At 47.5% G+C, this 27,902-nt stretch overlaps 1 protein-coding gene across 10 annotated transcripts in view; it reads right to left on the reverse strand.

Annotated features, from left to right (window-relative positions):
* NISCH (nischarin) overlaps positions 1 to 27,902 on the reverse strand; it is a 149,533-nt gene that overhangs the window by 77,214 nt on the left and 44,417 nt on the right. For all 10 annotated transcript variants that reach the window (XM_033925916.1, XM_033925919.1, XM_033925915.1 and 7 more), the window contains 2 exons: positions 26,915 to 27,010; positions 15,604 to 15,756 (listed from right to left, as the gene is read on the reverse strand). In XM_033925916.1, the coding sequence (XP_033781807.1) occupies positions 15,604 to 15,756; positions 26,915 to 27,010 (249 nt within the window). The remainder of the gene's footprint in view (positions 1 to 15,603; positions 15,757 to 26,914; positions 27,011 to 27,902) is intronic.

The following is a 27,902-nucleotide window of genomic DNA, read 5'->3' on the forward strand; positions in this document are numbered from 1 at the left end:
ATAGAGACTGAAGAGTCTGAAGACGGTTGGATGGCAGGAATGCTCTCATGAGGAGTGTGTCCAGTATCGCTCCGATGAATTGAAGTCTTTGAGTGGGGATGAGATGAGACTTGGGTAGATTGATCTCGAATACCAGTATTTGTAGAAACAGGATGGTTTGGTTGGTGGCCAGGAGTACTGCTTGAGCGGATGTGGCTTTGATTAACCAGTCGTCCAGGTAAGGGAATACCTGAAGGTGGTGAGAGCGTAGAAATGCAGCTACCACAATAAGACATTTGGTGAACACCCTTGGAGAGGAAGCAAGACCGAAGGGCAGCACCTTGTATTGGTAATGACAATGATTGATCATGAAGCGGAGATACCGTCTGGAGGTTATATTGATCGGTAGCCGCGGCCAGGAGAGGAGGCAGGCAGGCGAGGGCAGAAGCTACAGGGCTCGCTGCCGATTCCAGCGGCAGCGAGCAGGAGAGGAGAAAGGCGAGGGGGACGCGGTGAGCCAGAGGCGGGCGAGAGCTAGCTCCGCCCACCCACATCGCGTCAGCGACTTCAGCCGGGCTCCCCCTTAAAAGGCAGGGAGCCAACGGCGCGCAGCCGTTCGGCGCGCGGCGAAGGCGAGCGGCAAAGGCGCTCGCCTTAGCGGGAGCGCCTTTGCGGAGGAGCCTTAAGAAGGAGCCAGGAGCACAGGCAGCCCAGTAGAGAAATTCCTGAGGTACATTTTCTCTAATTTATTCGCGATTCATTCTCATTCTCTTTCTCTCTCTTCTCTTACAGAACACAGGAAAGAAAACAGAGAAATGGAGGCTGCAGGAATCCAGCAGGGCTACCCAGTATACTGCATCGCATGTCATATGTATGACTACCTCCCCTTTGGGAGGCGGGCATACATATGCAATCGATGCCAGGAACTGGATAGCCTGAAGAGGGAGGTCGGAAGGCTGCAGGTTAGAGTCCAGGAGCTGGAGGGACTCTGCTCAATAGAGGAACAGTGTGGGGAAACGGAGGATACTACCAGAGAGAGCCACATCACAGAACAAGTCAGAGAGCTCGAGAAGTTCATAGAGGAGGCCTGGCAGATGGCAGAGGCACAGGACCACCAGCGTATCAGACGGGAACCGGCAGCTGGAGGTCAGGAACCAACAAACACCATGGGAGTGGGACCTAGCGTAGGGTCTGAAAATGCAGATGATGGTACCCAACAGGACCTGGCGGAAGGACCAGCGGAGATCCAGCAGAACCCGGAGGACACGGACCTGAGACCAGAGAGACATCTGAGGAAGGGGAAATCTGCTGTTGTAGTAGGAGATTCAATCCTGCGAGAAGTGGACAGTCACATTGCCGGAGGAAGGGAGGACCGACTAGTGACATGTCTCCCGGGGGCAAGAACAACGGACGTCATCAGCAGAATTGATAGAATCCTGGAGGGAGCCGAGACAGAGGAGACGGCATTTGTAATCCACATTGGAACCAACGACGTCAGCAGGAAAAATTTCAACCAGACTACACTGACTGAGCAGTTCAGGATCCTGGGGCGGAAACTGAAGCTGAGATCAAAGAGGATAGCCTTCTCGGAGATCCTACCAGTACCGAGAGCAGACGCAAGAAGACAGAGCGAACTACAAGTAATGAACGGATGGCTGAGGAGATGGTGCGAGGAGGAGGGATTCCACTTTGTTCGAAACTGAACGACCTTCTTGGGGAAGAACAAGCTCTACAGGAGAGATGGACTGCACCTGAGCACAGCTGGGACGAGGCAGCTGGCAAGAAACATCCAAAACGCCATAGACCTAGCTTTAAACTGAGGAGAAGGGGAAAGCCGGAAGTCGATCTGGCCTCGACACACCGGACATTGGTATCAAAAAATGATACTGAACAAGGACATTGCAAAAGAGAGCTTGGGACCGAGTGGGATCTTTTGGACAAAGGGACTGAGAGGGACTTTTTGGACAAAGGGACTGAGGGGACACTTTTGGGCAAAGGGACCGAGTGGGAACTCTTGGACAAAGGGGCTGAGAGGGACTTTTTGGACAAAGGGACTGGGAGGGAACTTTTAGACAAAAGGGCTGAGTGGAAACCTTCAGAAAAAAGGCCCACAGATGCAATGCAGGGGCCCAGTGCCCAAACGAACCTAACAGGCATGGTTGAAAGAGAACAATGGGAGCAAGAGGACCATCCAAAAAAGGAGATACTGGATGGGGGCAAAACGGACACGCCACGGGAGGTGGATGACCGAGTAAAGGCAAGCCAGGTGGGAGCGCCGAGCCATGGAAAGAAAACAGCAGGGCGGGAGACAAATCAGGACCTATATTGCCTCTACACAAATGCGAGGAGCCTCAGGGCCAAAATGGGAGAGCTGGAAATTATAGCCAGTCAAAAAGCCCTGGACATAATTGGAATCACAGAAACGTGGTGGGCTGATGACAATAAATGGGATGTGGTCATACCAGGGTACAAACTTTACAGGAGAGACAGGACACACAAGAAGGGTGGAGGAATAGCGCTATACATAAAAGACTCCATACCCTCAACCAAAATGGAAACAGCAGTAAGGTCGGAAGGCTTGGAATCAATATGGGTTAAGCTACCAGGAGGATCTGGAGCAGACATCAAATTGGGTCTATACTATCGTCCGCCTGGCCAATCGGAAGAAATCGACCGGGACCTGGAGACGGAACTGCGACAGGTATGCAAGAATGGAAGTGTGGTGGTGATGGGGGACTTCAACTACCCTGGGATAGACTGGAGTATCGGGCACTCAAGTTGCGAGAGAGAGACCAAATTCCTGGAAGCCACGAGGGACTGCTTCCTGGAACAGCTGGTCACGGAACCTACACGAGGAGAAGCTACTCTTGATCTAATCTTCAGTGGACTGGGGGGACCTGCAAAGGAAGTAGCGGTATTAGACCCACTGGGGAACAGCGATCACAACATGATCCAGTGCAGACTAGAACTGGGATCATCCAGGGTGAAAAGAACCACAACAACAGCGCTCAACTTCAGAAAAGGGAATTATGATGCAATGAGGAAAATGGTGGGGAAGAAACTCAACGGCAGCACAAGGAAGGTAGAGTCCGTAGAAAGCGCCTGGACCCTGCTCAAGCGTATGGTGCACGAAGCACAGAACCTGTACGTCCCCAGGTTCAGAAAAGAGTGCAAGAAAAATCGAATAAAGAACCCAGCATGGATAACGGCAGCTGTAAAAAAGGCGATCAGTAACAAGAAAGCATCGTTCAAAAAATGGAAACAGGACCAAACGCAGGCCAACCAAAAGGAACACAAGGAAAGCCAGAAGGAGTGCCACCGAGTGGTTAGGAGAGCAAAGAGGGAATATGAAGAGAGACTAGCGGGAGAGGCAAAAAATTTCAAATCATTCTTCAGGTACGTAAAGGGAAAGCAACCAGCGAGGGAGGAAGTGGGGCCCTTGGATGATGGGGATAGAAAGGGAGTAGTGAGGGAGGAAAAAGAAATAGCTGACAAGTTAAATGACTTCTTTACGTCGGTCTTCACGAGGGAGGACACATCCAACATTCCGGAACCAGAGGAAATAGAAAATGGAGATCAAGATAGCAAGCTGGTCCAATTAGAGGTGAGCCAGGAGGATGTCCTCAGGCAGATAGACAAGCTAAAGAGCGACAAGTCACCAGGTCCGGACGGCATTCACCCAAGGGTGCTCAAGGAATTAAGGAACGAAATAGCAGAGACACTTCAGCAAATATGCAACCTATCCCTAAAAACTGGAGAAATCCCGGAGGACTGGAAAATAGCTAATGTCACGCCCATCTTCAAGAAGGGTTCGAGGGGCGACCCGGGAAACTATAGGCCGGTAAGCCTCACATCGGTCCCGGGAAAGATGATGGAGGCACTGATTAAGGACAGCATCTGTGACCATATCGAAAAAAATGGACAGCTAAGGTCGAGCCAGCATGGGTTCTGCAAGGGAAGGTCGTGCCTCACAAACTTGTTGTACTTCTTTGAGGGGGTAAATAACCAGGTGGACAAAGGTGAACCCATAGACATAATTTACCTAGACTTCCAGAAAGCCTTCGATAAGGTACCACATGAGCGGTTGCTCAGGAAGCTATGGAATCATGGGGTGCGCGGGGAGGTCCACCGATGGATCAAAAACTGGCTGGCAGACAGGAAGCAGAGGGTTGGTGTAAAGGGCCATTACTCGGACTGGCAAGGGGTCACGAGCGGGGTTCCTCAAGGATCGGTGCTGGGACCGCTCCTGTTTAACATATTCATTGACGACCTGGAGGCGGGAACAAAATGCTAGGTAATCAAATTCGCAGATGACACCAAACTATTCAGCAAGGTTGAAACCACGGTTGACTGCGAGAATCTCCAAAGGGATCTTACGACATTGGAAGAATGGGCGAAAAAGTGGCAAATGAGCTTCAATGTGGGGAAATGCAAGGTCATGCATATAGGGAGAAGGAACCCGATGTTCACTTACAAAATGGGGGGATCAATGCTAGGGGTCAGTAATCTGGAAAGAGACTTGGGAGTGATGGTAGACACGACATTGAAGGCGTCGGCACAGTGCGCCACAGCCTCGAGGAAAGAAAACCAAATGTTAGGTATCATTAAGAAGGGTATCTCGACCAGAACGAGGGAGGTCATCCTGCCACTGTACCGGGCTATGGTGCGCCCGCATCTGGAATACTGTGTACAGTACTGGTCACCGTACCTCAAAAAGGACATGGCAATGCTTGAGGGAGTCCAGAGAAGAGCAACTAAACTGATTAAGGGTATGGAAAACCTTACATACACTGACAGACTGAAGAAGCTGGGGCTGTTCTCCCTGGAAAAGCGGAGACTCAGAGGAGATATGATAGAGACCTTCAAGATCCTGAGGGGCATCGAAAAGGTTGACAAAGACAGATTTTTCAATTTGAAAGAAACCACAAGAACAAGGGGTCACTCGATGAAATTGAAGGGGGACAGGTTTAAAACAAACGCAAGGAAGTACTTTTTCACACAGAGGGTGGTGGACACATGGAACACCCTTCCGGAGGCCGTGATAAGAAATAGCACAGTACAGGGTTTCAAGGATGACCTGGATAGGTTCCTGGAAGACAAAGGGATTGAGGGTTACAGATAAGAGCAGTGGAAGGTTTAGAGATAAGTGTAGAGGTAGGCAATAAAATTAGTCAGGGACCGCTGACCAGGCAATATGCCTGATGGGCCGCCGCGTGAGCGGACAGCTGGGCTGGATGGACCTCTGGTCTGCCCCGGCGGAGGCGACTACTTATGTACTTATGGTATGTGAGTGTATGCCTCTTTGAGATCGAGGGAGCATAGCCAGTCGTCTTGATTGAGAAGAGGATAAAGAATGGCTAGAGAAAGCATCTTGAATTTTTCCTTTACCAGATGTTTGTTGAGATCGCGAAGATCTAGGATTGGTCTGAGATCTCCCATTTTTTTGGGAACTAGAAAATAACGGGAGTAGAATCCCTGCCCCTTTTGATCTAGAGGAACTTCTTCTATAGCGTTCAGAAGCAGGAGGGATTGAACTTCTTGAATAAGGAGGGCAGATTGAGGACTGTTCAAAGCAGACTCTTTTGGCAGGTTTTGGGGCGGAAGAGTCTGAAAGTTGAGAGAGTAGCCGTGGCGGATGATGTTGAGGACCCATTGGTCCGAAGTAATAAGTTCCCATTGGCTGAGGAACAGAGAAAGACGACCTCCTATAGGTTGAGGCAGGAGAGCAGATATAGGAGTACTGGCTATACTTTGGAGAATTAAGTCAAAAGGGCTGTGTCTTCTGCTGTGGAGGTGGCTTCACAGGTTGCTGCTGTTGCTGTTGTCTGGGAGGCTGACGTTGTTGCTACCGTTGACGCCTGGGTTGCTGAGCAGCTGCTGGTAATGGGCGAGCTGTGAAGCGGCGTTGATAGGCCGATTGCTGCCTAAAAGGCCTTGCTGGAGGAGGCTTTTTCTTATTTTTAAGCAGGGTATCCCAGCGTGTCTCATGAGCAGAGAGCTTTTGAGTGGTCGAGACCATGGATTCCCCAAAGAGCTCATCCCCTAGGCACGGGGCGTTGGCTAACCGATCTTGATGGTTAACATCAAGTTCGGATACCCGAAGCCAGGCCAGGCGACGCATTGCCACAGACATTGCTGTCGCTCTGGATGTAAGTTCGAAGGTGTCGTAAATGGACCTAACCATGAACTTACGAAGTTGAAACAGAGACGACAAGCAATGGTGAAAGGATTGTTGTTTACGTTGAGGAAGGTACTTCTCAAATGAAGCCATGGTGGTAAGGAGATGTTTAAGATAGAAAGAAAAATGAAAAGCATAATTACCAGCTCTGTTTGCCAACATTGCATTTTGGTAGAGCCTCTAACCAAATTTATCCATGGCTTTACCCTCTCTGCCAGGAGGTACAGAAGCATATACACTAGCTCCCGAGGATTTTTTAAGGGTAGATTCCACAAGTAAAGACTCGTGTGGAAGTTGAGGCTTGTCGAACCCAGGAATGGGAATTACCTTATATAAAGAGTCTAATTTACGTGGAGCCCCTGGGATCGTTAAGGGAGTCTCTAGATTCTTGTAGAAAGTCTCCCTCAAGATGTCGTGAAGAGGGAGCTTCAAAAATTCCTTTGGAAGTTGGTCAAAGTCAAGGGCATCCAAAAAGGCTTTAGACTTTTTGGACTCAGCCTCCAAAGGAATAGACAAAGAGTCACACATATCTTTCAGAAAAGACGAGAAAGATGAAGTGTCATGCCTAGAGGACGGGTCAGGTACAGCAGAATCATCCTCATCTGAGGAACATTCACCTTCAGAGAGAAAGGGTTCCTCTGAATCTCCCCACAGATCAGGATCCCTGACATGGGAAGTACGATCCCGAGACTCTGGAGTAGATGGTTCTAAGTGTCGGGTTTTGCGCACCGACTTACCCGACCTCATCGATACAGAACCAGGAGATGTAATCGGTGGCACCGGTGCCGAAGTCTGTACCGACTGATGTTGAGCTCTCGGCTCCGGTGCGAGGACTGGCATCGATACCGATGAGGTCGAGTGAAGCGGTACCGAAACAGTGGATGCAGACAGCACAGGCTGTTCCACTATCGGTACCGGTGGCTCAGTGCGGACCGGCACCGGAAGGTTCGGTGCCAGGATAGCTGGAAGGAGATGTTGTAATTGCTCCTTGAGCTGCACTTGGAGGATGGCCGCAATTCGGTCATCAAGGGATGGCACCGGTACCGCCTTTTTCTTCTGCGGTACCTGCGGTGCCGCTCGACACCCCGGAGATGAGGAGCCCGATGTCGAGGGACTCACCTCAATAGGGGCGGAGCGCTTCTGCTGGCGCCTCACAGTCGGCAGGATTGGGCTCGCTGCACTCGAGACCGGAGGACGCTCTAGCGGGGAAGGCTTCTTAGCCGGCTTACCTGAATGCTGGGACGCCGGTGTGGTATTGCGCGGCGTCGAAGAGGAAGGTGCCGACTGAACTGGTGCCGAAGCCGGAGTCGATGGAACGGGGTCGGACATCTCGGCACCGAACAGTAATCGCTGTTGTATTTGGCGATTTTTCAATGTTCGTTTTTTAAGTGTGGCACAGCGGGTGCAGGTGGAGGCCTGATGCTCAGGACCCAAGCACTGTAGGCACCAGTTGTGTGGGTCCGTGAGAGATATAGGCCGAGCACACCGCTGGCACTTTTTAAACCCTGGCTGAGGAGGCATGAAAGTAAAAACGGCTTCAGCCAAATCGAAGGCCGAGGCCTCGATGGTGGCAGAAGGCCCCGCCGGGGAAAAACCAAAAATGACGAAAAAAATAAGTTTTTTTTTTTTTTTTTTTACAAAAGTTAAAGAAAAGAAAAAAGGCAATAGAGCCAAAAAGGTTTACGCGAGCGGGAAGGCAAGTTAGAAAAAATTTCAACAGCCGTTGAAAAACGCGTCTTCTTAGCTCCGCGGAAACTAAGAAACTGGGGACCGCGCGCCTCTGTCGGGCGGGAAGGCACTCGCGCGTGCGGCCTACCAGAACTTTCCAAGTTCTTAGAGTGCAATCACTCTAAAATTGTCCGTACCGGGGCTCCGTCGGTGCCGTCACCCATCAGTCAAGAATATGCTGCTGCTTGTCCTGGGATAAAGCTGTTTACAAATTTCTTGGAGACATTGCCCGCATCTCTGCCCATGCAGATGCTACACTTCTGGTAGAGTGCGCTCTCACAGAGATCAGAGGCTGTTTTCCACAGCCAATGTACGCTGAAGATATAGTCATACGGTTGCCTTGGATGTTGGCAAAAATAGCACAGTTACTTACCGTAACAGTTGTTATCCAGGGACAGCAGGCAGATATTCCCACACATGGGTGACGTCACCGACGGAGCCCCGCAGCGGACAGCCTCGAAAGCAGACTTGCTTGAAGATCTCGAACTTTCGAGCACTGCACCGCGCCTGCGCGCGTGCCTTCCCGCCCGAACTAGGGGGCGCATCTCCTGAGAGGATCCTCAGTTCAGATACCTAGCCAAGAAGCCAACCAGGGGAGGTGGGAGGGTTGTGGGAATATCTGCCTGCTGTCCCTGGATAACAACTGTTACGGTAAGTAACTGTGCTTTATCCCAGGACAAGCAGGCAGCATATTCCCACACATGGGTGACCTCCAAGCTAAATATAAAGGGATGGAGGGAAGTTGGCAAATTACGAAAAAAGATTTTGCAAAACAGATTGGCCAAAATGGCCATCCCTCCTGGATAAGGTATCCAGACAATAATGAGAGGTGAAAGTATGAACCGAGGACCAAGTGGCAGCCTTGCAGATTTCCTCAATAGGAGTTGATCGGAGGAAAGCTATAGACGCCGCCATAGCTCTAACTTTGTGGCCCGTCACTCGACCTTGCAAGGAAAGACCAGCCTGAGCATAGCAGAATGAAATGCAAGCAGCCATCCAGTTGGATATTGTGCGTTTTGATATAGGACGTCCCAACCTGTTCGGATCAAAAGATATGAAAAGTTGAGGAGATGTTCTGTGAAGTTGAGTGCGTTGGAGGTAGAAAGCCAAAGCACGTTTACAGTCCAATGTATGAAGAGCCGCCTCTCCTGGATGAGAATGAGGCTTTGGAAAAAATACAGGTAGAACAATAGACTGATTGATATGAAATTCTGAAACAACTTTAGGTAAGAATTTAGGATGAGTACGTAGAACAACCTTGTCATGGTGAAAAACTGTGAAAGGTGGATCAGCCACTAGCGCTTGTAACTCACTGACACGTCGAGCAGAAGTGAGGGCGATCAGGAAAACAGTTTTCCAAGTGAGATACTTGAGATGAGCTTTGTCAAGTGGTTCAAAAGGAGATTTCATAAGTTGAGCTAAAACAACATTGAGATCCCAAACCACAGGAGGTGGTTTAATAGGAGGATGGAGATTGAGAAGTCCTTTCATAAAACGAGAAATCATAGGATGTGCAGAAAGGGATTTTCCATCCAAAGGCTGATGAAAAGCAGCTATAGCACTAAGGTGGACTCGGATAGATGTAGTCTGAAGTCCAGATTGTGATAAATGAAGTAAATAGTCCAGAATTGATGTCAAGGAAGCAGATCTGGGAAGTAAATTACGTGTAGAACACCAAGCAGAGAATCTTGTCCACTTTTGACCATAACATTGTCTAGTTGATGGTTTTCTGGAAGCAAGTAAAATATCTTGAACAGACGGAGAAAATTGAGAAAAGTCTGTTATATAGAAAGGTACCAAGCTGTCAAATGTAGAGACTGTAGATTGGGATGAAGCAAAGATCCTTGATTCTGCGTGAGTAGAGAAGGAAATATTGGAAGAAGTAGAGGCTCCCTGGTGCTGAGTTGAAGTAGAAGGGAGAACCAAGGTTGCCTGGGCCACCGAGGAGCTATCAGAATCATGGTGGCCCGGTCTGATTTCAACTTGACTAGAGTCTTGAGAATCAGAGGAAACGGAGGAAAAGCATAAAGGAATTGATTCCTCCAGTCCAGTAGAAACGCATCCGCTTCGAGACGCTGAGGAGTATAGATGCGGGAGCAAAATTGAGGCAGTTTGAAGTTGAGAGGTGACGCAAACAGATCTATCTGTGGAGTCCCCCAACGAGCAAAAATTTGGCGAAGAGTAGGAGAATTGATTGTCCATTCGTGAGGTTGTAGAAGACGACTCAATTTGTCCGCCAAACAATTTTGTTGACCCTGAATATAAACCGCTCTGAGGAAGATGTTGTGAAGAATCGCCCAATGCCACAATTTCAGAGCTTCTTGACAGAGGGAGTGAGATCCCGTCCCTCCCTGTTTGTTGACATAATACATGGCTACTTGGTTGTCGGTACGTACTAGAATCACCATGTCGTGAAGTAGATGCTGAAAAGCTTTGAGAGCATAGAATATCGCTCTGAGTTCCAACAGATTTATAGGACACCGCCGGTCCGCTTGGGTCCAGAGCCCTTGAGTGCAAAGACCGTCCACATGAGCTCCCCATGCATACATTGACGAGTCGGTTGTGAGGACCTTCTGATGAGGAAGAGGATAAAACAGTAAACCTCTTGAAAGATTCAAAGAGAGCATCCACCAGCGGAGAGACTTCTTTAATGAAGGTGTGATGGAAATTAGTCGAGTTGGTGGATCCACTGATTGTTGCCATTGAGATGCCAGTGTCCATTGAGGAATGCGAAGGTGAAGTCTGGCAAAAGGAACCACATGAACTGTAGAAGCCATGTGACCAAGCAGAACCATCATTTTCCTTGCTGGAACAGAGGAAAGTTGGCAGAATTGTTGAGACAGTTGAAGGAGTGCATCCTGACGTGGTTGTGGAAGATATGCTCTCAGATTGATAGTGTCCAGAGTAGCTCCTATGAACTGGAGGGACTGAGAAGGAGTCAGCTGAGATTTGGGGAAATTGATGTGAAATCCCAAACTTTGCAGAAAAAGAATAGTCTGTTGGGTCGCTGCAATAACCTCTGAAAAAGAGGGAGCCTTGATGAGCCAGTCGTCTAGGTATGGAAATACTTGAAGACCCTGGTTGCGAAGAGCTGCAGCTACAACCACTAGGCATTTGGTGAAAACTCTGGGGGAAGAAGCCAGTCCGAAGGGGAGAACTCTGTACTGAAGATGAAGATTTCCTACCTGGAATCTGAGATACTTGCGAAAGGCTGGATGAATAGGGATATGAGTATAGGCCTCTTTGAGATCGAGAGAGCACATCCAATCCCCTTGATCCATCAAGGAATATAGAGTTGGCAGAGTGAGCATTCGAAATTTCTCTTTGACTAGATATTTGTTGAGAGCTCTGAGATCCAAAATCGGTCGCAAATCCCCCGTCTTTTTGGGAACTAGAAAATAACGGGAATAAAATCCCAAGTTCCTTTGTGGAAGAGGAACTTCCTCCACTGCTCGCAGGAGAAGAAGAGCTCGAGCTTCTTGAAGAAGGAGGGGAAAATGCGACTGATTTGAAAGACACTCTCTTGGATGGCGATCTGGAGGTACCTGAAGGAGTCGAAGAGAGTATCCCTCTCGTATGATGGTAAGTACCCAGAGGTCTGAAGTAATGAGCTCCCATTGGTGATAAAAAGTGGACAGGCGACCTCCTATGGGGAGGGGAGAATTTGGAAACAGAGAAATTTGAATGCTCAGGTCGAGATTGTCAAAAAGACTGAGCAGGCTTGGTGGCAGCAGGAGTCTGAGATTTTTGTTGCCTTTGTTGTGGAGGAGGCCGACGAGCAGGAGGTCTAGAAAAAGCAGGAGTTGTTTTCTGCGGATAGCGACGTGGAGTTTGTTTGAAACCTCTAGTTGGTACAGGTTTAGGTTTTGGACGAATGAGGGAAGCAAAAGAGCGCTCATGTTCTGAAAGACGCTTTGTAGCCGCCTCAATAGAGTCATCGAATAATTCATTTCCTTGACAAGGAAGATTAGCCAATCTATCCTGAAGGTTAGGATCCATGTCCACTATCCGTAACCATGCTAACCTACGCATGGCTACAGCAAATGCCGACACTCTAGACGAGAGTTCAAAGGCATCATAGGAAGCTTGTAGCATGAAAAGTCTCAACTGAGAAAGAGTCTTAAGGATATTTTTAAATTCTGATAGGCGATTGGTAGAGATGTCCGGGTAAAATGAAGATAAAATCTTTAAAAAATGGTTGAAGTAGGACGTAAATATGTAATTATAATTAAGAACTCTATTTGCCATCATAGAGTTCTGGTATAAACGACGTCCAAACTTATCCATGGTACGGCCTTCCCTACCAGGAGGAACCGAAGCATAGATTTTGGAGGGATGTGCTTTCTTCAATGATGATTCTACAACCAGAGATTGATGAGAAAGTTGAGACTTTTCATATCCTTTACAGGGGACCGTTCTATAACGAGATTCTAATTTGGATGGGATAGCAGTGATAGAATAAGGAGTTTCCATATTGCGAGTGAAGGTCTGCTGTAGAACAGGAGTCATAGGTAATCTGAGTGACTCTTTTGGTGGATGGGGAAGCTCCATATCCGCTAAGTATTCAGGAGTATATTTTGAGTCTGAATGAAGGTTTATCTTGAGAGCTTGGCCCATGTCAAAGATAAATTTGGCAAAAGAAATTGATTTTGGATCAGATGTTTCCTCAGGAGAACCACTGCGAGATTTATGTTGAACTGAGTAGGATGGAGAAGCCTCTCTAGAATATGGTGAAAGGTCTGATTCCAGACGCAGAGTGACCGAAGAAGCTGCACTGTGAGTTGGAGTAAGAGAATGCTTTCTTTTCAAACTCCTGGAAGGAGAAGTACCAGGTGTACGTGTTACAGAATGAGTCGAGGTATGTGTAGGACTGTCTCGACGGACTGGCTTCGACGGTGTTCTGGATCGAGAAGGGCTTCGAGTCGAGGCTCGTCGAGATCCATGCTTCGACTTCGAAGAACGAGGTAAAGAAGCCTCGGTATCCAAATTCGAAGACTCCCTCCGAAGCTTAGAAGGAACAGGTCTTGAATGCTTCGATCGATGCTTCGGAGGAGGTGAGCCCGGAGAAGACTCTGATGAAGAAATGTTATTCGGTGTCCGGGATCGGCCTCGGGAGACTGGAAGCTCTGGTTGAGTGACAGGCTGATCAGTCCGAGGCAAGGTCGAGGACGCGACCAATTGAGCCACTAAGGAGGAAATCTGAGTGGTGAGTATAGATTTCAACATGTCCTCTAGCATCGGCACCGAGACAGAAGATTCTGACCTCGTAGGTGCAGCAGTACGCTCCGAAGAGGGCGACCTCGAAGGTGAGTATTCCCTTATCTTGGAGGTACGCTTCGAAGGTGGACGTGCCGAGGACTCTGGTGGCTTCTTGGATACGGCACCTGAAAGGGAACTCGGAGACTTACCCCCCGTAGAAGACTTCGTGGATGGCGTCGTCTTTGAAGCAACCGAGGCAGAATAGTCGAGGCCTTCGAGACCGAAACTCCAGCCGGAGTCTGGGTCGAGGCCTTCGAGACCACAGGTGTCGAGGTCGTCGGAGTCGAAGCCTTCGAGACCGGAGCAGCCGCTACGGTCGAGGCCGGATCCGAAGATTGCTCCATGCCGAAAATTTGAAAAAATTGAGCACAACGTCGCCGAAAGGCCCGTGGAGTAAGGGTGAAGCAGCGATGACAATCTTCTGGGGAATGAGAAGAACCCAGGCACTGTAAACAACGGCAGTGGGGATCAGTGACAGAAATCACCCGATTACACTGTCGACAACGTTTAAACCCGGTAAGAGGCCGGGACATGGAAAAAATAAAGTCCGTGTCGAACGAAGGAGCCTAGGCCTAGGCCCAAAGCTCAACGGCCGAACAAAAAAAGAAAAACAATATATTTTTTTTATTTTTATCAAAAGAAAAAGAAAGGAAATAAAAAACAAGCACAGCGACCGACTTTAATAAAGAAACAGCCACGGTGATGAGAAGGCAATGCTGCAGAGAAAGAGAACGTGTCTTCTTGTCTCCGCGGAAATAAACGAACTGAGGATCCTCTCAGGAGATGCGCCCCCTAGTTCGGGCGGGAAGGCACGCGCGCAGGCGCGGTGCAGTGCTCGAAAGTTCGAGATCTTCAAGCAAGTCTGCTTTCGAGGCTGTCCGCTGCGGGGCTCCGTCGGTGACGTCACCCATGTGTGGGAATATGCTGCCTGCTTGTCCTGGGATAACAAGCCATTTCTAAGTATCGAAGTACTTTCAACACTTCATCATTCTTCTGGGATCGTGTGGACTGAAAAGCGGGTAGCATGACCTCTTGATTAATATGAAATGCTGAGCCCACCTTCGGTAAGAACGAGGGCACAGTTCGAATTATCACTCCCACTTCCGTAATCCTGAGAAACTGATCTCTGCAAGACAAAGCCTGTATCTCCGAGATTCTCCTTTTGGAGATGATGGCCACCAAAAATACCGTCTTCACTATAAAATTCAGCAGAGATGCCTCCCGCAAGGGCTTGAACAGTGCCCTGGCTGAGGCCCCTCAGTAGAATGTTCAAATTCCAAGATGGAAATGGCTGCCTTAATGGGGGTCTCAATCTAAGTGCCCCCGTCAAAAATCTGCCGCTATCTATATGCAAAGCCAAGGATCACCTTTCCATAAATACTTCTAATTATGCTGTAAATCTGCTTCTAAATTTGTAAACCTACTTCTAATTTTGTTGTAAATCTGCTATTCAATGCAGATCATTTGCTAATTGATGTAAACCGCCTAGAACTCACTGGGTATGGCGGTATATAAGAATAAAGAATAATAATAATAATAATATGGGATTGAAAACACGAAGAGACCCACCACTTGCACTTTAAGGGACCCTACTGCCACTGCTAGTCCCTTTTCCAGACTGGCCTGTAGAAAGGCCAAAACTAATGACCCCAGCACATGCATGGGATCTACCTGATTCTTCAGGTCTTAGTGTATGCTTCAATAACCACCTCCAGATAGCCTTTCCTCACAAGGGCCTCACGCTCATGAGCCATGCTGTAAGACCAAAGAGGTATAGATTTTCTAGGGGAACTGGACACTGACTCAGGAGATCCATATGCACCAGAAGCTTAAGACACTTTGCAGGCACATCAAGTCCTCATACCATGGTCATTGTGGCCAATCCAGAACCACCAGGATTATCTGCTCTTGACAGCTCACTATCCAACGAAAGACCCTGTCTATCATGGACCATGGTGGAAACATAAACAGCAGGTTCTGTGCTAGACCAGGGAGTCATGTAAACCGTTCTGAGCTCCCCTGGGAGAACGGTATAGAAAATGGAATAAATAAATATAATCAGGCCTGCATTCAGACACAGGCACTGCTTAGTGTGTAAAATCCCTCAGCAGTTTCTGCATAGGTCACTTAGATTGTAAGACCTCCTGGGACAGAAAAATACTTAGCACCTGGAGTTACCATTAAAAAAAAAAGATGTGAACTAAAACCAAACCCCACCCTTATGAAATTCTGCCACTAACTCTTGGAAACCAATCACTCCTTTCATATCACCCAACCCACCAGTCAAGGAAGCAGGAACCTGGGCCGAAAATCAAAACCTGGCCCTTTGCACGGCAATGTACAAAGAAATCTTGTCACTTGGAGTTATCAGGCCAGCTCAACAAGTTCATATTTTGAGCAATTGTGAAAGCATTGCTGTTTTAAGGAAAATAAATCCCTCAAAAGTTTAAAACTCTTACCACAGAATCATCAATATTAGAGATCCAATTGTGGCTCATATCCAATGTTGTTAAATTCTTCCATGTTGGGACAATGGCTGTAACAGGACATTCCAAAACTGGACATTCTGGTTCCCAATGGTCAAACTCCGAAGCCTCAGGCACCAAGATGTCCTGTGCAAGCACAATTACATGTTAAAACTAATCTCTATTGATCCCTTCTTTACAGGTTGCTTTCCTATTCAACAAAAGCAATATTCTCTCCGTTTACTACTAGTATTATTAATTATTTCTATAGCGCTATCAGACGCAGGCAGTCCCTGTTCGAAAGAGCTTACAATCTAAACAGGCAAGAAAGACAAACAAGATGTTATGGATACAGTTAAGGGGAACAGTTAATCGACCGGCTGGGTTGGAAAGCAGAGGAGCAGGATTAAGGATTGAAAGCTATATCAAAACAATAATTCTACCTCTGATTGCCCAAATAGCAATGTTACTTACCGTAACAGTTGTTATCCAGGGACAGCAGGCAGCTATTCTCACTAGTGGGTGATGTCATCCGACAGAGCCCCGATACGGACATCTTGCAAGCATGTCTTGCTTGAAGAAACTCAGAAGTTTCGAGATGCCCGCACCGCGCATGCGCCAGTGCCTTCCCGCCCGATGTACCGGGCGTGTCTCCTCAGTTCAGGTAGCTAGCCTGAGAAGCCAACCCAGGGGAGGTGGGTGGGACGTGAGAATAGCTGCCTGCTGTCCCTGGATAACAACTGTTACGGTAAGTAACATTGCTTTATCCCAGGACAAGCAGGCAGGTATTCTCACTAGTGGGTGACCTCCAAGCTAACCCCAATGGGATGGTGGGAGAGTTGGCAACTTAAGAGAACAAATTTTGTAACACTGTTTGGCCAAACTGTCCATCCCGTCTGGAGAAAGTATCTAGACAATAATGAGAGGTGAATGTATGAACCGAGGACCAAGTGGCAGCCTTACAAATCTCCTCAATCGGTGTCAATCTGAGGAAGGCAACAGAGGCTGCCATTGCTCTGACCTTATGGGCTGTGACCTTACAGGGAAGGGATAATCCAGCCTGGGCATAGCAGGAAGAGATACAAGCCGCCATCCAGTTAGAGATGGTGCGCTTCGATACAGGTCGTCCCAACTTGTTTGGATCAAAGGAGACGAAAAGTTGAGGAGCAGTTCTGTGTGGCTTTGTGCGAACCAAGTAGAAAGCTAGAGCACGTTTACAGTCCAGAGTGTGCAAAGCAGATTCCCCAGGATGAGAATGAGGCTTTGGAAAGAACACTGGAAGCACGATGGATTGGTTGATGTGAAATTCAGAGACCACTTTAGGCAAGAATTTTGGATGAGTACGAAGGACCACCTTGTCATGATGGAACACAGTGAACGGTGGATCCGCCACTAGGGCCTGAAGCTCGCTGACCCGGCGAGCTGACGTGAGGGCCACCAGGAAAAACACCTTCCAGGTGAGAAACTTAAGTGGAGCCTTGTTGAGAGGTTCAAACGGAGGCTTCATAAGATGAGACAGGACAACATTGAGATCCTAAACCACAGGAGGAGGTTTGATAGGAGGGTTGACATGGAAAAGACCTTTCATAAATCTGGAAACCACAGGATGAGCAGACAAAGGTTTCCCCTGTAGAGGCTGATGGAAAGCCGCAATAGCACTCAGGTGGACTCGTATAGAGGTAGACTTGAGACCAGACTGAGACAGGTGTAGAAGATAGTCCAATACAGAAGATAGGGAAGCTCGCTGAGGTTCCGTGGCATTGGAAATACACCAGGAAGAGAATCTAGTCCATTTTTGAGAATAGTATTGTCGAGTAGCAGGCTTCCTGGAAGCCTCCAAAACCTCCCTCACTGCTTGAGAGAACTGGTGAGGAGTTATGTTGAAAGGAACCAAGCTGTCAGGTGGAGAGACTGCAGGTTGGGATGAAGTAGTGAACCTTGATGTTGAGTAAGTAGTGAAGGAAACACTGGAAGAAGTACTGGCTCCCTGCTGCACAGTTGAAGTAGAAGGGAGTACCAAGGTTGTCTGGGCCACCGAGGAGCAATCAGAATCATGGTGGCATGGTCTGATCTCAACTTGACCAGAGTCTTCTGAATGAGAGGAAAGGGAGGAAACGCATATAGGAAGCGATTTCCCCATTCCAGTAGAAAGGCGTCTGCCTCGAGGCGGAGAGGAGTGTAGATCCTGGAGCAAAACTGAGGCAGTTTGAAGTTGTGGGGGGCTGCAAAGAGGTCTATCTGAGGCGTTCCCCACTGAGCAAAGATCTGATGAAGGGGTTTGGAATGGAGCGTCCATTCGTGAGGCTGGAGAAGACGACTCAATTTGTCAGCTAAGACATTGTCTTTCCCCTGAATGTAGACAGCTCTGAGGAAGGTGTTGTGACGAACCGCCCAATCCCATACTCGAAGAGCTTCCTGACAAAGAGGGGCCGAGCCCGTGCCCCCTTGTTTGTTGACATAATACATGGCGACCTGATTGTCTGTGCGAATAAGGACCACCATGTCGTGAAGCAGATGCTGAAAAGCTTGGAGAGCATTGAAGATGGCTCTGAGCTCCAGAAGATTGATTTGATGAAGTCGCTCCGCACTGGTCCAGAACCCCTGAGTGCGAAGACCATCCAGATGAGCCCCCCATGCATAGTTCGATGAATCGGTTGTGAGCAGTGTTCCCGCTAAGCTGCGCTGGCCTGCGCTCGCGCACAAAATATTACATCGCAGCGCAAAGTTTCTCTTCACAGCGCACACACGCGTCGCAAAGGTAAGGGGAGGTAAGGTAAGGGGACGCATTGGGGGGATTGCACTTCCCCACAATTGCCATGCTTCGGTTCCTCTTCTACCTTCCTTCCTCCCCCCCCCCCCGCGGGACCCTGCGGCACCATCAACTCTTACTCCCTCTAATGTCGGCCCTGCAGCTCCAGACTTCCTCGCACCTTCTCCCCTCCCCCTTTGGATCGCTATTATTTTAAATGTTATAGCCGCGGAGCTGTATCCATCAGTGGAGATGTCTAACCTCGGCCTGCCCCGGAACTCTTACTGCAACAGTGACTTCCTGTTCCTGCCTAGACGGGCGTCTGCTGCAGTAAGAGTTCCGGGGCAGGCCGAGGTTAGACATCTCCACTGATGGATACAGCTCCGCGGCTATAACATTTAAAATAATAGCGATCCAAAGGGGGAGGGGAGAAGGTGCGAGGAAGTCTGGAGCTGCAGGGCCGACATTAGAGGGAGTAAGAGTTGATGGTGCCGCAGGGTCCCGCGGGGGGGGGGGGGGGGGGGGAGGAAGGAAGGAAGAAGAGGAACCGAAGCATGGCAATTGTGGGGAAGTGCAGAGCTGCAGGGAAGAGTGTTGCGGTACCCAGCTGGAGGGAGAAGGAAGATGAGGGAGGGAATTAAAGGAGATGCCAGGGCTTGGAGCGTAGGAGGAAGGTATGCCAGTCTAAGGGAAAAGGAAGGGGGAGATGTGAGAGCATGGAGGGGGAGCGAAAGATGGAAGAAAAGGAAAGGAGAGAGATGCCAGAGAATCAGGGAAGGGGAGATACCAGACTATGAGGAGAGGTGTGGGAGAGGGAAGGCGAGGAGAGAGATGCCAGACCAATGGGGTGAAAGGAGAGATGGAAGGGGGAGGCATACAGTTTCTGGAAGGGGCATAGAAGGAGAGAAGATGCCATATAGGGGAAGAGAGACGGCAGACAGTGGATGGAAGGAAGAGAGTTACAAGAAGATGAGGAAAGGAGAAACCACAGAAGACAAAGGTAGAAAAAAATTTCTATTTATTTATTGCTTTAGGAGACATGTGTCACTGTTTCTGTGAAGCATTGTATGCAGAGTCCAGCTTCTTGCTGGTTCAATTTAACCTTTGTCTATGTATTTTTATTTTATCCCCCCTTTTACAAAACTGTGAAGCGTTTTTAGCACCAGCCTTGGTGGTAGCAGCTCTGATGCTCAGAATTTTATGAGCATCAGAGCTGTTACCTCCGTAGCTAAAATCCACACTACAGTTTTGTAAAAGAGGGAGGGGTTAGTTTGTGATTACATATTCCTTACTAGGCGAAGGTGTTTTCTGTGTTCTGTGTGTTCGAAAGACATGGTTTTCTGTTAGGATTGACGGTGTAGGATTGATCTGTGCTGGTCTGGCTTGTTTAGTTTTACAATGGGTGTATTGATGTACTGCTCACTGCAATATGTAAGATGCTGCCTTTTCCTAGGTACTCATGTGTGACGTGTGGTTTGTTACTAAAAATCATGTTTTTCTTACAGATGGGGGGGGGGGTGCCAAAAAATGATGGGCCCCGGATGTTACATATGCTAGGTACGCCACTGTATGTAAAGATACCAGAAAGCTGGCGTAGCAAAAACTTCTAAGTTTTGAGTATTTAACCCTCCCACAATCTCACGGGCACTCGTTTCAAGTTTATTGAGATTTTGATTTAAACGCAATATCAAATATTTTCAATGCGTATAACAAAAATAAATTTGGGGAAATAAATAAAACCATTTGAACCAGTGTTCCCGCTAAGCTGCGCTGGCGTGCGCTGGCGCACAAAATATTACATCGCAGCGCACACGTTTCTCGTCACAGCGCACGATCGGAAGAGGCGTACGGCAGATGGCAGGGCGGCGAGAGGAGAATCGGGCGAGTTGGCTCATAACTTGCTGGCGCTCGATATTTTTGGCTCACGGTGAAAAAAGTTTGCTCACAACACCCGCCCGCTTAGAGGGAACACTGGTTGTGAGAACTTTCTGGTGGGGAGGAGAGTGAAACAGCAAACCTCTGGATAGATTCGAAGAGGTCATCCACCAGAGAAGAGACTGCCGTAGAGCAGGAGTGACGACAATGTGACGGGACAACGGGTCGGACACCTGAGTCCACTGAGATGCCAGGGTCCATTGAGGAATTCTGAGATGTAGTCTGGCAAAAGGCGTCGCATGAACTGTAGATGCCATGTGGCCCAAGAGGACCATCATGTGTCTCGCCGAGATGGACGGGCGAGAAGACACTGACTGGCAGAGCAGAAGGAGAGCATCCATGCGTTGAGGAGGAAGGAATGCTCGCAGTTGAATGGTATCCAGAACTGCCCCGATAAAGGGAAGAGACTGGGTGGGCTGAAGATGTGACTTGGGGAAGTTGATCTCGAAGCCCAAACTCTGCAGGAAACAAATTGTAGTCAAGGTCGCCGAAATGACCTCTGGAGCCGACGGTGCCTTGATGAGCCAGTCGTCGAGGTATGGAAACACTTGAAGACCCATGGACCGGAGTGCAGCGGCCACCACCACCAGACACTTCGTGAAGACTCTGGGAGACGAGGAAAGGCCGAATGGAAGCACTCGATACTGCAGATGTAGATGTCCCACCCGAAATCTGAGAAACTTGCGGGAGGCCGGATGAATCGGGATGTGAGTGTAGGCCTCCTTGAGGTCCAGAGAGCATAACCAATCGTTCTGCTCGAGGAGGGGATAGAGAGAAGCCAGGGTCAGCATGCGGAACCGCTCCTTGACCAAAAACTTGTTGAGGACTCGAAGGTCCAAAATTGGACGCAGATCGCCCGTCTTCTTCGGGACCAGGAAATACCGGGAGTAAAACCCTCGGTTTTGCTGATCCAACGGAACTGGTTCGACGGCCCGAAGCCGAAGTCGAAGTAAAGACTGAGCCTCCTGGAGAAGAAGAGCGGTCTGCGTTAAGTTGGAAGGATACTCTCTTGGAGGGTGGTCCGGGGGGACCCGATGGAAATGAAGAGAGTATCCCTCTCTTACGATGGTAAGGACCCAAAGGTCCGTGGTGATGGACTCCCATCGATGATAAAAATGATGGAGTCGACCCCCTATGGGAAAAACAGGGGAAGACAGAACGTCGGTTATGCTCCCTGGAAGAGAGTCAAAAAGGCTGAGGAGCCTTGGGTGCAGCCGGCATCTGAGACTTCTGCTGGGGCTTCTGTGGAGGCTGCCTCTTCGCAGGCTGTCTCGCAGGAGGAGTCTGCCTTGGTTGATAACGCCTCTGGTAGATTTGAGGCGGTCTAGAAGGACGAGACTGCTGAGGCTTCGGCTTAGGTCGCAGAATAGACTGAAAAGACTTCTCATGGTCCGAAAGCTTTTTAGTAACAGTCTCGATAGACTCATCGAACAGATCCGCTCCCGCACAAGGCACATTAGCAAGTCTGTCTTGGAGGTTCGGATCCATATCAATAGTGCGAAGCCAGGCCAGGCGACGCATGGCGACCGAACAGGCCACAGCACGTGCCGAGAGCTCGAAGGCATCGTAGGAGGATTGCATCAGCTGCAGCCGCAACTGGGACAGGGTCGCCACCACCTCTTCAAACTGGAAACGAGCCTGAGCATCGATAAAAGGGATGAACTTGCGGAGCACCGGCAAGAAGAAATCCAAATATGAAGAGAAGAAAAAATTGTAATTGAGCACTCGAGTCGCCATCATCGAGTTTTGGTAGATACGTCTACCAAACTTGTCCATCGTTCTCCCCTCCCTGCCCGGAGGCACGGAAGCGTAGACCTGGGAAGGGTGAGAACGCTTGAGAGAAGACTCGACCAGAAGGGACTGATGAGAAAGTTGGGCCCCTTCAAACCCCTTATGGTGTACGATGCGGTATCGAGCATCCAGCTTACTGGGAACTGCAGGTATGGAATACGGTGTCTCAAAACAGCGCATGAAAGTCTGGTCCAGCAGTTTATGCAGAGGAAGCCGAAGAGTCTCCGCCGGAGGGTGAGGCAAATGCATGGTGTCCAAATACTCTTTAGAATATTTAGATCCAGTGTCCAAAGTCACATCCAAGTCATCCGCCATCTGTCGGAGAAAGGATGAGAAAGACAGTTGGTCTGCCAAGGCTGGCCGACGAGACGGACTAGACGAAGTGGAAGCTTCCGGGTCCAGGGAGAGCTGAGACCTGCATGGAGAATAGGAGGTAGATGGTTCCTCATACTCTGGTCCCTCCGGCTGGGATACATCCGACGAGGAGGGGGAGGGGGCGGACCGCCCCCTGAAACCGGGGCTGGAATGTCACCCTGAATATTGGCAATAAGCCGGGGTCCCATAGTCTGCATAAGCTCGACAAACTGAGCTTCTAGCAGGGATCGAAGCGAAGCCGATATGGAGGGATCCGCACCGAAAGGGGGTCCTCCTGCACGGTCTTCGCGGTCTTTCGTGGCCAAGTGCTTCTGCTTGCTAGCTTTAGGCACTTTGATGACCACGGGAGGGACAGTGGAAGGCGGTACCTGAACCGAGGAGACGGAGGCAGGCGCCGATGCTGAACTCGATGCCGAAGCCGGTGCAAACGATGCCGGCTTCACGATGCCGGATGCAGGAGTCGTCGATGCAGGTTTTGAACGGACCGGCGAAACCTCAGCAGACGTAGAAGCAGACAGGTCCTTGGCAGTCTCCATCTTGAACATCGACTCCCAAAGCAAGCAACGCCTCTTAAACGAGCGCGCAGTGAGCATGGAACAAGGCCGGCACGATTTCGGAACGTGTTCTGGACCAAGACACTGCAGGCAGCGTCGATGCGGGTCCGTTAACGAAATCGCACGCTGGCACTTGCTGCACTTTTTAAAACCGGTGATTGGCCGGGACATAGGCCGGAAAATCGACGCTGCAAGGTCGAAGGCGCTAGGCCGCAGCCACGAGGCCGGCCCGGCCGAACCGCCGGAAGAAATAATTTTAACTTTTTTTTTTTTTTTTTTTTAGAAAATTAAAATAAAAGTGAAAGAAATTCAAAGAAATAAACAAAAACGCGGGTAAAGAAGGCAAAAAACTGAAATTCAGTCAGCGCAGAATGAAGAGAAACTTCTCAGCTCCGCGGAAAGAAAAGAACTGAGGAGACACGCCCGGTACATCGGGCGGGAAGGCACTGGCGCATGCGCGGTGCGGGCATCTCGAAACTTCTGAGTTTCTTCAAGCAAGACATGCTTGCAACATGTCCGTATCGGGGCTCTGTCGGATGACATCACCCACTAGTGAGAATACCTGCCTGCTTGTCCTGGGATAAATATATGTTCATGCATTTGCCCTTAAATAGCCCTGTGTAATTACATTCTATAAACTCCAGCAGCTCATATTTTGATCTGGAAAAAAAAAACTATTACAGACAAAATTGTTGACATTTGGGAGGCAATTTTGAAACTGCCCACTGAAAATGACGATGAATGAGAGGTCAGGATTCAACATACAAAAGGCCAAAATAAAGAGTCGGTGCAAAGTAGAGAATGACACGGGGACAAATTTTTCCCCATGCCCGCAGGAACTCAATTTCCCCGTCCCATTCCTGTAAGCTTTGCCTTAACCGCACAAGCCTTGAACACTTATGATTTTAAAGTGTTTGAGGCTTGTGCAGACGAGGACAGAGCTTTCAGGAATGGGGCGGGGACATGAAAAGAACTCGATGAGTTGGGAAAATGAGTTCCTGTGGGGACAGGGAAAAATTTGTCCCCGTGTCATTCTCTAGTTAAAAGCATAGTCAGACTAACGGTAAGGAGTAGCAAAAAGAATTGCACCCCAGAAACATGTAGCAGTATGGAGGAAAGACACTTTGGGCCAGATTCTATAAAACAGCACAGTTGGCGGTGGCCCCCCTAAAAATTGGCCACTGATCATGTCAATCACGCAACGGTGCCATTTCTAGAATCGCAGCTTCATGAAAGATTAAGCGCTGGAAATGTAGGCCAGGGTTTTAAAGGCCTACACTTTCAGCACGTGTCATGTGAATCACATCTATGGAAGTGCTTAATGACACTTCACGCCACTTCCGGCGTTAGCCACACCTATAGTAAATTGCTTCCATCGATGCAATGAAGGCACCGGTAGGGCTTTTATTGATAAACTACCTGATGTGGTCACCTTTCAATATACACCTGCATCAGGGACATGGACTGCACTCAGGGTTACATTTTTTGTTGTGCTGGGGGGGTGGATGGGGGCAAACTTACAGATGTCCGACTGTGCATTTCTTTTCTACTTTAACATTATATTTAAAACACAAGAACATGGTTAACAGCTGATCAGAGAGTGAAGAAGTAGGGACGGAACTGTACACATCAACCAGGGATAAACAAGTAGATGATTATTTATTTTAAAAAATATATCAATAAAACAGTTAAATATCAAATATTGAGTACAATCTTAGTTGCAGTGTTTTGGCATTAAAGCCTGCCTCAGGGGTATAAAGACATTCAGTAGATAACAATCATATGCTATAGACGGTTATGTTATAAACGTATTAACTCTTGAGTACAATACCAGAAAGGTAAAAGACCTCCTGGGACAAAATGTAAGCTCAAAAACCCTGTAGCCGTGCTGCAACGATGGCGAGGCATTTGTGTATATTCTGGAAGAGCAGATGCGAGGCCAAAGGCAGAACATGATACTGGTTAGTGGCGTTTCCCAACCTGAAATCCGAGATACTTCCTGTGACTTGGGAGTATCTGTTCGTGTGCACTTTTGTGACATGAGAATAAATATTGATTAATGCTTTTATAATTTGTTTCAGGTCATTTGGGGTGTTGTTATTTTTGGTACACATGTTTCGCTGGGTCTATGTATGGTTTGTTTGTTTTATGATGTTTTTGTTGTCTGATGGGTCGTTGTCTGTTTATTTTAAATTGTATTTTTTGCATGATATTATGTATGTTGCCAATCTAGGTGGCTAAAATTATTCAAGTTGGCTTAACTGGTGCCGACGCATGATTTTCTCACCGTTACACGGTTCTGAGCACCGCTTTGCTTACAAAAGCTGAAATAGTCAAAGTTCCTATTTTTTGTTTAGGTGATAAATAAAGTGCCATTCAAAAGCAATTATAAATGTTTTTAAAATTAGTTATCTGGTATGCACCTATCTCAATTGCAAAATAAATTTAGACTAAATAAAACACAATTTTTAAAATGGATGCAATTGAAGCAAGCCATTCAGGTAGGGTTCCCTGAATGGAAAATTCTCAATACTCAATATAGTTTGCAAGTTTTATGTTTCCAGACGGATTTCTTGGGTCACCAAGCCGCAAAATGGTATAAATTAATAAATGGATTTCTAAATAAAAAAAAGAAAACTGGACTTAGGGATATTTGGAGCATTGAGATTGGACAGACAATTTCTGCATCTCAATGGCCAAAATTCTGGTCCTGGAGATTAAGATTAACAAAGTCAGCATCTATGAGTCAAACATGGTTATTTTTATTACATAGAGTGTTATGGACCCCGACGCGCTTGCAAAAGATAGATAATACTAGATCTAATAGATGTTGGCATTGTAAAATAGAAGTAGGGACATTAGATCATTTAATTTTTTTTTGTCCCTGTATAAAAGCTTTTTGGAATTTAATTTGGCCCCAAATAAATATATTACTAGAAAATCACGTAGGACTCTCATATGATACCATATTATTCGGTACTGCAATGAGAACACAGAGTCCAATATCAGCAAATAATAATAAATTACTTTTAATATTGACAGGAGTTGCCATGCAGCAAATCACACAAAATTGGAAAGATTTTACCAAACTAAATTATACATTCTGGTGGAACTCGGTATGTCACATTTACAAAATGGAGAAAATTTTGGCTTTACAACAAGGAAATATTAAAAATTTTAAGAAAATATGGGATCCATTGACTAATTATTCTAGAGATCAGATATCTTAACACATTGATAATAGTAATATAGGGTTAGGGTGGGAAATATAGATATTAATATGAAAGAAAAATGGAAAAACAATTAATAGGGGAAGGGATGAATATCTATGATATGAATTTGTACATACAAATATTTTTTATTATACATTTTATAATATGTGATTCATGTATTGAAAGAATGAAAATTCTATAAATAAAAAGTTAAAAAAAAAAATAGATGCCTACTGCTTCCAGGTAAGAGTCTACTCCGAGGAGTTTATCAGAAAAGCAGGCATGGTTAGGGGCAGACTCTGGGTAGATTTTAGGTGTGGTTTGACATTTACTGCATGAATCCTGGAATGTTTTATCTCATTTATTAAAAATAGCCTACTTATGAAGCATGCTCACTCAAAGGATTTTTACAGTTCATATGTTTCTTAAAGCTGTTATTAATTTAAATACAGTAATTGAATGTTTATAATAAACCCTCTTGGGCCAAATGTAGCTTTCAAATGTTTTAACGAGCATCATCTCCGAGTCTGGAAGAGTCTGGTGCTGAGATGCTGTCATGCTAATTATTGTGTGGATTTTGATTTCATGTAAGTCACTAGGATTGAGACGCAGCAAATTTCTGGCATACTTTATGGTATCTAATGGCTTCAAATACAGTTAAAAAAAAAATTTTAAAAATCTGTTTTTACCTTCATCGATGCTGCAGAAAATTGAATGCTCATTGTAGCTAAGGTGGGCTTTGAAGAAGTCAGTCCCTGGATGTGTTTTGCCTCACAATCATTTATCTGTCAGAAATAAAACTGCACCATGAATACAATTATAAATTCCCACAGCATGAGCATGTTAAGAGGATAATTTATAACCATTTTCACACCTAAATCAGTGTTTTAGGCACATAAAGGGGCTCTTATCAAATTAGGTCACTCCTGAATGTGCATGCACTGCAAACTGGTATAGCACAGTTACTTATCCAGGGACCGCAGGCGGAATATTCTCATATGTGAAGGACGGTCATCCACGGAGGCCCGATGTGGACAGCTGCAAAAGCGGTTGCACTTTAAGAACTTAAGAAAGTTTGTGACTGACCGCACCGCGCATGCGCGAGTGCCTTCCCGCCTGACATAGGCGCGCGTCTCCTCAGTTTAGATAGCCAGCTAAGAAGCCAACAGGGAAGGTGGGTGGGTTGTGAGAAATATCTGCCTGCTGTCCCTGGATAACAGCTGTTACTATAAGTAACAGTGCTTTATCCCAGGACAAGCAAGCACCCTATCCTCACATGTGGGTGACTTCCAAACTAACGAGAATGAGAAGGTGGGAGTGTTGGCCTTTTAGGAAAATAAATTTTGTAATACTGATTGGCCAAAGAGCCCATTCCATCTGGACAAAAAGTCCCGATAATAAGGAGAGATGAAGGTATGAACCGAGAAGAAAAGTAGCAGCTTTGCATATTCCATGATTTCTGTACCCTCGGCACCATTGGTACTCTCGGCACCCTCAGTACCAATGGTACTGGTGGCAGGTAGAAAGCAACGGCACCTTTTAGCCCTGTCTGCCACTACCTTAAATGTCAGGATTCACCTAAAGAGGGAGCTATGAATAAGATGCAACTCTCATGAAAAATAGGCAAGTTGTCAAGGTGGTCACTGAAAAGTCAGCATGAATGGACTCAATGCCATA

Source organism: Geotrypetes seraphini, chromosome 17 (assembly GCF_902459505.1).
Source record: "Geotrypetes seraphini chromosome 17, aGeoSer1.1, whole genome shotgun sequence".
Taxonomy (NCBI): domain Eukaryota; kingdom Metazoa; phylum Chordata; class Amphibia; order Gymnophiona; family Dermophiidae; genus Geotrypetes; species Geotrypetes seraphini.